Source organism: Ovis canadensis, chromosome 3, assembly GCF_042477335.2.
Source record: "Ovis canadensis isolate MfBH-ARS-UI-01 breed Bighorn chromosome 3, ARS-UI_OviCan_v2, whole genome shotgun sequence".
Lineage (NCBI taxonomy): Eukaryota > Metazoa > Chordata > Mammalia > Artiodactyla > Bovidae > Ovis > Ovis canadensis.
The window spans coordinates 142,305,309-142,317,482 of record NC_091247.1 but is presented as its reverse complement, the minus strand read 5'-3'; the positions used below and the strand labels follow the sequence as shown (position 1 = coordinate 142,317,482).

General features: G+C 57.5%; 1 protein-coding gene across 8 annotated transcripts in view; it reads right to left on the bottom strand.

Annotated features, from left to right (window-relative positions):
* Positions 1-504: 504 nt before the first annotated feature.
* FMNL3 (formin like 3) overlaps positions 505-12,174 on the bottom strand; it is a 52,593-nt gene continuing 40,923 nt past the window's right edge. For 2 of the 8 annotated variants that reach the window (XM_069580802.1, XM_069580806.1), the window contains 20 exons: positions 11,922-11,998; positions 11,492-11,585; positions 10,059-10,133; positions 9,236-9,346; positions 8,784-8,933; positions 8,258-8,359; positions 7,069-7,348; positions 6,575-6,643; positions 6,361-6,485; positions 5,964-6,166; positions 4,969-5,203; positions 4,760-4,828; positions 4,569-4,649; positions 4,336-4,465; positions 3,607-3,767; positions 3,206-3,307; positions 2,737-2,829; positions 2,339-2,462; positions 2,097-2,213; positions 505-1,424 (listed from right to left, as the gene is read on the bottom strand). In XM_069580802.1, coding sequence (XP_069436903.1) covers positions 2,122-2,213; positions 2,339-2,462; positions 2,737-2,829; positions 3,206-3,307; positions 3,607-3,767; positions 4,336-4,465; positions 4,569-4,649; positions 4,760-4,828; positions 4,969-5,203; positions 5,964-6,166; positions 6,361-6,485; positions 6,575-6,643; positions 7,069-7,348; positions 8,258-8,359; positions 8,784-8,933; positions 9,236-9,346; positions 10,059-10,133; positions 11,492-11,585; positions 11,922-11,998 — 2,373 coding nt within the window. In that variant the 3' untranslated portion in view covers positions 505-1,424; positions 2,097-2,121. The remainder of the gene's footprint in view (positions 1,425-2,096; positions 2,214-2,338; positions 2,463-2,736; positions 2,830-3,205; positions 3,308-3,606; positions 3,768-4,335; positions 4,466-4,568; positions 4,650-4,759; positions 4,829-4,968; positions 5,204-5,963; positions 6,167-6,360; positions 6,486-6,574; positions 6,644-7,068; positions 7,349-8,257; positions 8,360-8,783; positions 8,934-9,235; positions 9,347-10,058; positions 10,134-11,491; positions 11,586-11,921; positions 11,999-12,174) is intronic. The other 6 variants (XM_069580803.1, XM_069580807.1, XM_069580804.1 and 3 more) reach the window with 3 other exon arrangements.

The following is a 12,174-nucleotide window of genomic DNA, read 5'->3' as shown; positions in this document are numbered from 1 at the left end:
GCCAGTGGCTCTTTTGTCTTGTCCGTGGGCTTGGTACCAGGGGCAGGTTGGGGACCAGACAGGTACACGCGTGGCCAGCAGGGGGCACTGGTGCCTCATGGGTGGCCTGCCTCCCTTTGTGAGGTTGGAGCCCATCTAAACAGGTTCTCCTTGCCCAGGCTTCTGCAGTCACCTCCCCCAAGCGTGGCAGCTTGGCCCAGCCTCCTGTCTGTCTCTGTGGCTTGCTGCTGCTTAGTCACATCAGTCGTGTCCAATTCTGTGCGACCCTATGGACTGCAGCCTGCCAGGGTCCTCTGTCCATGGGCTTCTCCAGGCAAGAATACTGGAATGGGTTGCCATGCCCTTCTCCAGGGGATCTTCCCCACCCAGGGAATGAACCTACATCTCCTGCATTGCAGGCAGATTCTTTACCGCTGAACCACCAGGGAAGCCCCCCTGTGGCTTAGGTCAGCCTAAATGGCCAATGTAGCCCCTATGCTCAGAAAAAGGAGACAGAGTCAGGCCTGGTATTTCAAGCCTTTGTTGAGAGAAGGAAGGTTTGGGGTTTATGTACAAGAAAGAAGAAATGGTACATGTACAAAAAGGAGTGGGCCCCTGTGTTCCCTTCAGCTACTGAGAAGAAACTGGCAGGGGATGGAGAAAACAGCTGAGACCACCATGACCCTGCCCCCTGCCAGCAAAACCTAGCTGGGGAAAAGTGAGGATGCTGTTGGTACCTCCTTTCTCTTGCTGTCTCCAGGCTGGGGAAGAGGAAATGACCCCTCTGCTCACATTGGCAAAGAGAGTCAACCTTGACTGCAAAGGGCCACGGGCAGGGAGCGTGGATTCGCTCCTCTCCCCTTATCACTAGGGCACAGCTGGGCGGGCCCAGGCTTAGGAGAGCCTTGCTCCTAGTAGAAGGAGATCTGAGGCTGGCAGGGTCCAGGGCTCGCTAAGCTTGGACACTCCTAGATCACAGCTGACCACTGGGACTCACAAAGTAAAGGGAAAAAAGAAGGGATAATTGCTTTCTCTTCTCTTCCCTCTGGCTCTAGTGACGGGGGGCCTAGGTGCCTGAGGCCTAGCTTAAAGCTGGAAATGGTTTTTCTAGCCCTGAGCTGGCTCTTGAGGAAATGAAGTTGAAGACCTTGGGAGCAAAGTGCAGTGCTGGAAGTGCCAGGCCCTGAAAGACCCAGTGCCCACAGAGGCGGCAGGCAAGCTCCAGCTTTGAGAGCTGGGATGGACTGAGAGCAGCATAGCCCTCTGCTGGGCCCTTGGCCAGTTCCAGGGCTTCAGGTGCACTGATTGGACTTGGAGGACTCCGAGGGTTGAAGTGCTTCTGCTTCGAGGAGGGTCTCAGTGGGGGCCTGGAGCCCGAGGGGGGCCAGCAGGCGGTGCAGCACTCCTGGCTGGAGGGCGAACAACGAGGGGCTGCTGGTGGAGGCCTGTGGGGAAGACAAGAGGCCTGTGAACAGGCAGGGAGGCTGGGCCAGGCCCACCATCTGTAGGCCCAGCCCCACAGGCAAGTCTAGCAAAGAGCCAGCCGTGAGGCTAATGAGTGAGATTAAAAGAGGCTGGAGTGAACAGTCAGGGTGGACTCTGCATGTTCAGAACAACAGGCAGGGGTACTAGAGGTCACTAGGGAATGGCAGAAACAAGGTGGACTCAGCAAGAGCTAGAACCTGGTAAGAGACCCCAGGCAGATTGGATATCAGGAAACAGGTCAAGGGTCATCTGATGTCCCTGGACAGAAGCCACTGCCAGAGCTCATTTGAAGAGGCAAGGACAACGGACACCCAGGCCCAGGACTGGAGCTGCTCAGCCTCAGTAATCAGAGGTGGCGCCTGGTCCTGCCTATTTGGGCAGCTCCCTACCCCTTGGGTCTTAGTAGAAGCCAGGACAGCATTAGTGGGAGAGCACCACTTCCCTGAGGGTACATGCAGGGGATCAGTCATGCTTCTCAGAGCACGGGGCATGCAAGGGAAGAAGTATGTGTCCCCTGTCACCACGAGGCTGCCAGAGGATGGTTCCAAATCATGCAGGAGAGGAGGTGCCTGTGGGTCCCAGCAGGAGTGCTGGGAGGTGGGCATGCAGAGGGCAGCTGTGGTGCCCAGTACCTGTCAAGGGCCCCAGCCTTGGGGGTTAACAGTTTGACTCATCATGGTGGGCTGCATCACAGAAGAAGCGTGAGCCCCGCTTGGCAGTACGGGCCGTGAAAGGGACACTCTTCAGCACTGTGGCCCAGGAGAGAGACAGTGGTCAGGCCCCATGGGGGTGGGGTGGGAGGAGGCCCAAAGGGCTATGGGAGGGGTGTGGGAGCCACTCAGCGGCCAGGCACCAGGGAGGGCAAAGGGCCCACCTGTGATGATGTCCTCAATGGTACCATCCTTCCCCTCGTAAACAGGCCGGTGCTCCTTGGCTTGGCGCCGCCTCAGCTCTGCAATCAGCTCCTGCTGCTGCCACTTGTTCCGCTGAGATGGGGTCTAGGGCCGAGCATTTGAAGGGGAAGGGAGTCAGCACTAACCCTCCACGGGGCTGGTTCCTGCTCAAGATGCACTCAGACCCTGGAGTGCCCTGGATTGTGCTTACCAGCACCCCCGCCCCCATGGCTGGGAGTCCCCTCTCACAGACCCTCTCCCCAGCCCGTGGACTCCAGCATCAGGCCCTCTGGGTGGTCTTGGGGCTCCAGCTCTCTGCTCCACCGTCCCCCTAAGCCTCTGCCCTGTTCTCCAGGCCCCAGCTCTTGGTCCCACCCACCTTGGCATCCAGTTTCTTGGCTTCCTGAGCCAGCTGCTTCTCCCGCATTACCTCCTCCTGCTTCTTGCGGGCTTCGTTCTCTTGTTCTGCTTCCTAAGAACCATGAAAGATGGTGTGTGTGTTGAGGATAGCGTGTGTGTTTAAGGATGGTGTGTGTGTGCTGAGGCTCATACAGGCTATGAGGGGAGGAGCGGACACTGAGGGTGGAGAGTGGGTGTCAGTGGGACCAGCAACCCCAGGTGGCCACCCTCTGGAGGGGTACTTCCTGCCCCAAACAATGACAGGAAGGGCCTGGGCCCCCACCCTGCCCACCAGTTCACAGCTAAGAGGCCTGTGGCCAGCTTCCATCGATCCCTCCCAGGACTCAGAGGAGGAGAAGAAAAAGGCCCAGACTTGAAGCCCAGCCCTCTCTACCCCTACCCAATTTCTCTGAGCCAGACTCCTCTTTAAAAACCTCTCTTCTACTCACCTTGTAAGAACGAATGAATCGGACAAACACTGGGAAGAATACAGATGGAGGTGTGGTCTTGGGACTCTCGCCGAAGTAGCGTACTACCGCGTTGTAGGCTTCCTGGGGAAGGGGTGGGCAGAAGGGGTCAGCCCAGCAGGGAAGGGGAAGCCCAGCTCCCACCAGGGACCAGCCAGGACCAAGGAGAGGCAACAGCGGCCCCCATAGCCACTGTGGGAGGGAAAAGAACAAGGGGCTCCCAGAGCCCCCTGGAGTGCGTGTCTCCAGAGGCACCTGCCTGCCACCCACAGTGCCAGCTCCTGCCCCCAAATCAGCCAGCCAGCTGCCTGACGAAAGTTCTCCAAGCCAAGGACCGGAACCACGCCCACCAGAGGGGCATGGCGCCTCCACCCTGTGCTCACCTCGGCCGTCTTGGCGTCACGCTGGAGCTTGTCCAGTTTGCCTTCGTTGGTGCTAAGGAAGTTGCGCAGGACGCTGTTGTCATGTATGCTGCATTCCCGCCGGATCAGCTCCATGCCCCGGCCCAGCTCCTTCACGTCCAGCAGCACGTTCTCCAGAGACACTGTGGTCACCAGAGCCCAGACTGAGGACTACAGCCCTCCCCGCAGCAGAGGCTAGCTTGGTTCCTCACGCCCTGCTTCCAGAGCTCCCACATGGATGGAGAGGGGCACACCAAGCTAGCCAGGCTCTTACAGGGGCCAAGGAAAAGGAGTGGAGGCTGTGGGCTCGTGACCCTCCAGATAGACAAGGAAGGTGAGCCAGAGACTACTGGGCTCCAACACAGAGCCGCCCCAGGCCTGCCCCGGTTTCATGAGGGGGACAAAAATAACCGCGACCCTATGTCTGTGGGGGGCTTCACACACATCACAGAGACACGCAGGCTCCAGGGCCAGCCTGTGGGGTCGAAGAGCCGCGGCTGCCTTTCTCTACCAGCTCCCATAGCACCCGGGTGGGGCGAGGGGCCTGTAGGAAGGCTCTCTCTGGGGTGGCCCCTGCCCATAGCCCCAGCGGAAAGCTTCGAAGTATCAGAAAGAAAAGCCAGAAAGGCACCCAAGCGTTCTTCTCCTCATAGCTTCTGGGGATTGTCCTGGGCTGGACACAAGGGTGGGCTCGCCTGGCTGGGCTCTCACCTGCAGCGGCTTTCTCCACGAAGTGCAGCTCATGCCAAAAGTTAGCCAGGTCTGGGTACTTCTCCTTCACCGTCAGGGCGATGAAATGAAGCAGGGTCATCTTCCTGTCAGTGGACTTGGTGTCCAGCAGCTGGTCGAGGGGGGCAAAGGGCAATGCAACAGGTCTGAACACCTGGGTTCCACAGCTGCTGCCCCTCAAGCTCCCTGGCTCCGTGTCGCCCCTACCCTCTTACCAGATCCAGGCTCTGGAGCTTGAAGCCATACACAGCTCCCCGCTTGCTGCTGTTCATGTAGTTCCCCAGCGCAAGTATGATCTGTCCAGAGGTGCACCAGAGGAACTCAGGGCAGGCCCTCCTCTCTGTACAGCTCCAGCCCCACCCAGGACCTGGGGACCACCCACACCCACATCCACAACCTCCCCCACCTCCAACATCTGCTTCAGCTTCTGGGAAGACTTGACAGAGGCAGAGGCGGCAATGATAGCGTTGAGTTGCTGGAAGGCAAGAGGAAGAACTAAGTAATCCCGTGCCAGGGCGGGATGATGTCAGAGCAGGGCCAGCAGGGAAGGGGGCCAGCAGGTCAGGAGTTGGGGGGATGCGCCGCAGACCACCAGGATTCAGGGGAGAGCCGTACCGGCGTGAGCATCTGCAGGTTGTCCTGGAAGTTGCCCAGGAAGGCCATGCCAGCCATTCGCTGGGTCAGCCGCTCCACCTTGCTGAAGAGCAGCATGAAGCGGTCCTCAGCCGTCAGTTCCTCCAGCGGCTGCCTCTCCCGCTCGTACTGCCGCAGCAGCTTCACTTCCGCCTCCGTGGGCAGGAAGCGCATCAGGCACTCCACGAAGTCGACGGGCAGTGTCTGGAGGTCAAACCTGTGTAGGAGGGAGGAACCACCTCGGGTCTTGCCTTTGCCCACAGTTCCTACAAGGACGGAGGGCGGGGTCTTGAGCAGCACACATCCAGAGGCAGAGGACTCACTGCCTCCCCTCCAGTAACTCCAGTACTGATGTTACTCAGCACCAGTCAAAGTCCTAGGGGCACAGTCCATTCTTGTTTAAGAACCCTTCAATACCTTCCCTCTGCAGCTAAGAAGTTTCAGCTCCCAGATGTGCTTTGGGAGGCCCAGCCTGCAAGACTTCTGCTCACCTCTCTGCTCTGTCTCTTTGGCTCCCCTCCTTCCACTAAAGCCAGAGTCAATTTTCAGTATCCAGGGCGCCATGCCTCTCCCTCCAGGCCCCAACCTACACTTCATATACATATACATCCTTCAGGTCGCAAGTGAGACATCGCCGCCTCGAGGAAGCCTTTCCTGATCACCAAGCTCAGTTACCTGGCCCTCGCTGTTCTCCCAAAGCCTCCTGTACCTCCATCATCTTGGTGGTTACCACCCAGTGTTACTGGACTGTTCCTACTGGACTGCGAGCTCCCTGAGGGAAGGTCTGGGTTGACTCCCCTGCACCTCATACGGTGTCTGGCACACAGCACAGATGCAGTAAGTTCTGGCCAAGCCACTGGATGACTGAGGGAGTTCTGTCGATACCCTGGAATCCAGGGAAGGCTGGGGTCCCAGGTGGAGATCCTAAGTGGGTTACCAACAGCAGGGGGCCAGGGAAAGTTCAGTGGGAGCCTCACGTGTGGATGGCCCTGCAGATCTCCTCAGCTGAGCGGCCAGCCTTGCGTAGGGTGATGGCCAGGTTCTTGGCACGATTGGCTTCCAACAGGGTCACCTTGCTGGCAGCCTTTTGTGCTGTCTTGTTCTTAGAGCAGATGAGATCGAGGGCAGGGCCCTGGGCCTTTGTCTTGAACAGTTCTTCAAACTTGTCCAGGTCCAGGTCCTGGCAGGAGTCACAAGAGGGAATGTGCTGTGGTCTCACCCTCAGGAGGGCTCCTGGCAGCACACCAGCACTGGCTCAGCTCTGGTGCCCCAAGGGTGAGCCCGGGGGCTCCTCCAAGGCCAGGAGATCTAGCCTGAAGGACAACCTAGTCCCTAGCCCCCAACCCCATCCCTCAGGGCCCCGGGCCCTGCTACCTCCAAGATCTTCTCATCATCAAGTTCGCTAAAGACAGTGCCGCTGATCTGGTTGGGTTTTAGGGCTGTCCAGTTGAAGACAGGCAGCCGGAACTTGGTCTTGATAGGTTTCTTAATGCGAATGGCTAATTTAGAAGGAGGATCAGTGAGACAGGAGCCAAGGACACACTCCCTCGGTCCCACTAGCTCTGCCCAGAGCCCTCGGGACACTCACCTGACAGGCCTACTGTCAACACCACAGAGGGGGCAGCGCCAGGGAGAGGTGGGGCCGGGGGACACTTGTCTGGGGGAAGAAGAAATGGCACAGTAACTCAAGGGCCAAGAGACCCCTCTGCTCACCTACCTGTCCTTAAAGACTTTCAGGGGAGCAGGCTTCATGAACTCCCTGCCCAAGCGGCTCCCAGGGGTTCTAACTCTGACTCCCAGGGGTCCCGGGGGTGGTGGTGCTGGTCTCTGACCTACGCTTTCCTGCTTTAGTCTAAGCCCTCTCCTTGAATGTCTTCAGAGGAATCAGTAGCAGCATCTTACGCTCCTTAAAACAGATCCACACCTGCTCTTAGAATCCCTTCCCTAGTAACCTGAGCATCCCTCAGATTCCAGCCCTCCCTCAGCCTCTCCCATCTGATTTTACATCCTTCCAACACATCCCCTATGGGCCCACAATAAGGCTGTACCTCTTGGCTTTTACCAGGTAAGGGTTCTGCTTACCTGGTAAGGGGGGAGGAGGCGGGGGCAAGGGAGGAGCTGGCGGTGGAGGCAGAGGCAGGGCCTCCTCAGGGGGTGGGGCCAGAGCGAGGAGGTCCAGGTCGGAGTGGGGCATGCCCTCATTCAGCTCTGCAGAGCCCACCCGGGCCAGAGCCTCGCTGCCCACGGACTCCAGGCCCCGGGCACTGGGCTCCAAGTGGCATCGGCGCTGGAAGGCCTCCTCTTTCTCTTTAATGAGCCGCCGCAGGGTGTGTACCTGGTGGCTCGTGTTCTCATAGGTCTCCTATTGGGCAGAGGGTACTATTAGGAAAAGAGCACCTGAAGGCCTCTGGGAGGGAGGCTTCCTACACCAGGGTCTCCAGGAGGGTGCTCAGAGGCAGAGCAGCAGAAACCCAGGTGGGGACTGGGGGAAGCTGGGATGCAACATAACAAGAGGCGAGTGGAAAAGTCGACCACCTGGCCGGCACCCTGCAGTGCTCCAGTCCAGTTTCCCTGGTCCCTCAAGATGTGGGTAGAAGGCTGCCTTATGGATGCTCATTGACCCACCAGCAGCCTGCTATGGCTGCTCTCAGCCCTTGGTGCCTCAGGCCTGCTCTCGTTCCATTTGGTTTGTACAACTGCTCAACTGGAAGCCCCCTATGGACGAGGCCCTGCCTTAGCCACCTCTGTGTCCTCCATACTCCCGACAGAGCACTTCAGACTCTTAGCAGGGGCTTGGTGGATATGTGCTGGGCTCAACAGAGCTGGCATAACTGTATTCCTGTGGGAGAACAGGTAGGTTGGGGCATGATTTTAACTACAAAAGTTCAATGAGGGACAGAGAAGACACTGAAATATGAGAAGGCATTGCCCTCTAGTATGGGATGCCTGGTGGAAACCCTAACAAACAGCCCCAAGGAGGGCTGGGGAAGCACGTGGAGGTGCCGGCGAGAGAGAAGCAAGGGGACGGGCTGGAGGAGGAGGCGGGGACTTCAGAGGGGTCTCCACCTTTCTGTGTGTGCATCTGGCCCACTCTGGTTCCAGCTTCCCTCTCCAGCTAGATCCTGGGATGAAATCATCGGCCCACCCTCAGTGGAATGCTCCAAGGGTGAATCAAGATCTGGATTCTTGAGGATTTGACACGACTCAAGGATGGAAAGCAAGATCCCCTGGCCCCAGCGCCCAGGGGCCCCTTCCCCAGGTAACCTGGTACCTTGATGCTCTCCAGTTCCTTCTCCCGCTGCAGCAGTTGCTTCTCTAGCTCCGCCACACGCATCATATTTTCATTCTCTAGGTCCAGAAGCTTCTCTGTGAGCTGCAGGATGAGAAGGGCAGGTCTGGGGGCCAGTCCTAAAGCCTGCCACTCAGCGGAGCCTAAGCCCGAGTGACCCACCCGAGCCCGACCCCTCCACCCAGGGCTCCAAAGGCAGCTTGGCCCAGTGGCTTCCCTACGGACTCCTGCGGGCCTGGGATCTGAGGCCGCGGGAAACAGTACTAGGCGAATGGCTACACCCAACTCTGGAGCCCAAGGCCACCTCACATCCAGTCCAGAGGGCACTAGTGGCGTGTTCACTCCACCACGGATGGCCCCGTGCCTCAGCCGAATCACGCGCCGGAGGGCCCTGCTGGGTTCTGAGGCTTCCCAGGGGCTCAGTCGGCTTGGGATTCCTGGGACTCCCATGTCCCCATTCCCTCCCCACCCTCAACAGCGGTCCTGGCAGCAACAGAGGACCACATACATGGGACACATGCTCCTCCAGCTCTTCCACCTTCTCCAGGGCCACATTCTTGGTCTCGGCATCCTCCAACAAACCCCCCACGTCGAACACGTTGTCCAGGTACGCCTGGATCTGCACCTGCAGCTTCTCGCTCTCTGTGTGCCGTGACTTCTGGGGAAGAGCAGACAGTAGCAGTGGGGGGAGCCTCCTCATCCCCTCCACGACCCCTTCCCAGAGCTGGGAGTCGGGGAGTTCCTCCTGCAGCAGTGTCCTATTCTTGGCCCTGGAGCTGACTGACTTGAGCCCTCTGCGGGAAGGCCTGAACCCCAGGCCACAGAAGGCAGGTGGGGTGCCAGGAGCATCCATGACTAGGCTCTTAGAAAAGAAACACCCGCTGTGACACAGCTAAGCTGGTCCTCTGTCCTGAACTGTCCTGAAGTGCCTCCCACTGTGAGGACTCCGGCCCAGCTCACCTGCAGGAACTCCTCCAGCCCCAGCTTTGTGAACTCATATTGCAGATGGACCCGGAAGTTCATGTCTTCCACTGAGTGCACCACGATGTTGATAAACTGCATGCAGGCCACCTGGGGGAGGAGCAGCCCAGAGGGTCAGAGAGCTGAGACAGAGATGGTAGGCGGCTGCAGAACCAGCATCATCAGGGGGATGATCAAAAGGAGTGAGTAAATAGGTAAGTCTTTGAGGAACAATAGCAATAAGAGTATTTTAATTTAAGTCAAACAATATTCAGTGTATGAAGACAAATTATATGAGAAATGAGTATAAATGAAGATTCGTGCTCGGACTTCCTTTGCACATCAGCAGGTTTGTTTTTTTTAACTTCCTTCTATTTTTATTTTTTGGCCACATCACCTGGCATGTGGGATCTTAGCTCCCCGATAGAACCTGTGCCCCCTGCAGCAGAAGTGCAGAATCTTAACCACTGGATCACCAGGGAAGTCCCTCAGCAGGTATTTCTTGAGACCACCCTACTAGCTGAACACCTTCGACTGAGGAAAAGTGAAGCCAGAGGAAAAGCTGGGGGAAGGGAAAGCAGCTCAGGAAGGATCCAAATCAGGGACCGTAAGGCCACAGAAAGGGGGAAAGGAACCAGACCCAAGACAGGAAGATGACCTTGTCCTGGAGTTTCCTCTGGGGTGAGTGGACAAGCAGCGGTTACTGAGTAGAGAACCACTTGCGCTTCTACACAGAACACCAAAGCGCACTGTCAGCCTGGCCCAGCTCTCAAGGAGTAGGTGGCCCTGCTGGGCAAGCTCCTGACCCAGCCCAGCTCCTCACCATGAAGTCGATGTTGCTGTCCTCATTCCGGAAATATTCCATCAGCTTCTCAAAGCGGTGCAGCTCCTTGCACACCTGAACAAACAGACTTTCTCAGTGACAGGATCTGTCCCCTGCAGAACCCTAGCACTCCCCGAGCCCTGGTTCCTAGGAGCATTCGGCAAAGGAACTGGTTCTGACCGAGTGTAACCACAACTCTTCATGTAACTGGCCACTTGGGACATGACATAAGAAAGCCTGGGACCTGACATCTGCTCTGGGCCTCAGAAGGGGCTCAGTAAAGGTGTGACCTTAGTCTGGGCTCTAGGTGCCCCTGGGGGTAGGCCAAGAAGAAACAAAGGGGTCTGGGGTGCTGAGTTATTGAAAGGAATGGGGTGGAAGACGGGTGGAGGCCAAGGCTGAGGCGGGACACTGAGGTCCTAACAGGGATGCAGGAGAGAGGCTGGGGCGCAGGAAAGCCCCAGAGCTGAGAGGGGTCCAGAGACTCCGCTGAGCCTCTGGCTTCAAGGAGGAAGAGCCACTTCCTGGCTTGAACAATGGATGCTAGGGAAGAGGTCCAAAGAGGAGGAAGAGGTGGGACCAGCAGCTGCGGCTGGATGTCGAGGAATCCTATGTTCAAGCAGATGGGGGTTTCAGAGCCAGGCCCTGGCGCTGGGGAATTCCAAGTAGGAGGTCCCTCTCCCTTCACCAACAACAGCACCCCCAGGAGAACCCCTGCTTCTCCTCCCACAACAAGTATAACTGCCTTGGGTACGACCAGTGTGTTCACCGCCTCTGAACCACCCAGGGTGCCTGTTAAAGCACAGATCACCAGGCTTCCCAGGGGTCCAACCATTACTAGGCTCTTCAGGTATTCTGAAGGAGATCAGCCCTGGGATTTCTTTGGAAGGAATGATGCTAAAGCTGAAACTCCAGTACTTTGGCCACCTCATGTGAAGAGTTGACTCATTGGAAAAGACTCTGACGCTGGGAGGGATTGGGGGCAGGAGGAGAAGGGGACGACAGAGGATGAGATGGCTGGATGGCATCACTGACTTGATGGACGTGAGTCTGAGTGAACTCTGGGAGTTGGTGATGGAGAGGAAGGCCTGGCGTGCTGCGATTCATGGAGTCGCAAAGAGTCGGACACGACTGAGCGACTGGACTGAACTCAGGCATTCTGCACAGTGGTTTAGGAATGTGCGACTGTAGCCCTCAATGAGGGCATCCTTTGCTGGCCAATCAGGGGCATCCCCAACATAAGATCTAGTAAGACTGAAGACTGGCTTTGGGTTTAAAAAAGCAGGGGCAGACCACCTAGCTAAAAGCACTGGGCTGTTAAAATCCCCAGGATGTGTGAGATCACAGGAAAGGGTGCTTACCTACCTTGCTCCCATATCCTCCCCACCAAACACACATACGCACACACACACACATGAATGTAGGGCACTGACCTCTTTGAAATTGTCAAAGGCAGCAAGAATGATTTCGTGACCTCCTCGTACCAAACACACAGCTGCCAGGAGCTCTAAGACAAGGGCTTTGGTCCTAAGGGGTGGAAAATAAAAATGAACACCCTCGCCCCTGCCCTGGCCATGACACAGTTCACTTGCACACCTGTGAGAGTCCTTTCGAGAGAACAAAGACAGCCTCCGTGGTGAAGGAGAAGGTGCGAGCTTGGGAGAGAAGGCAGGGGAGACAAGCTGGCTCCCCTCCCTAAGCTGTGAGGGAAGCAGAGCACTCCTCCTCCAGCAGAGGGGAGGGGGCCGAACTGAGGCACTGACCTAGGCCACGGGGCCCGAGACCAGGCAGGACTTCCAGAAAGGGACAAGTGGAGCCCTGATCTCCAGAGCCCTGGGCAGAGAGGGGAGGAAAAGAACTCACCTTGGATTCTTGTTGTTGAGACTGAGCGCAATCTCATTGACAGCGTGAGGGTGGGACATGACCAGGTTGAATCCATACTGCAGCATGGAGAGAGGACAGGAGGGGAGACGGTGATGAGGGGAAGGCAGGCCCCAGCTGCAGCTCCCTGACAGTGGCCCCACCTGCAAACTCATCCTTTACAAGCTGGTGCCTTCCTAGCTCTCCTGGTTGGGAGACCAGGTAGAAGGGGCAGAACGCCCGTGGCCAGTGCTAT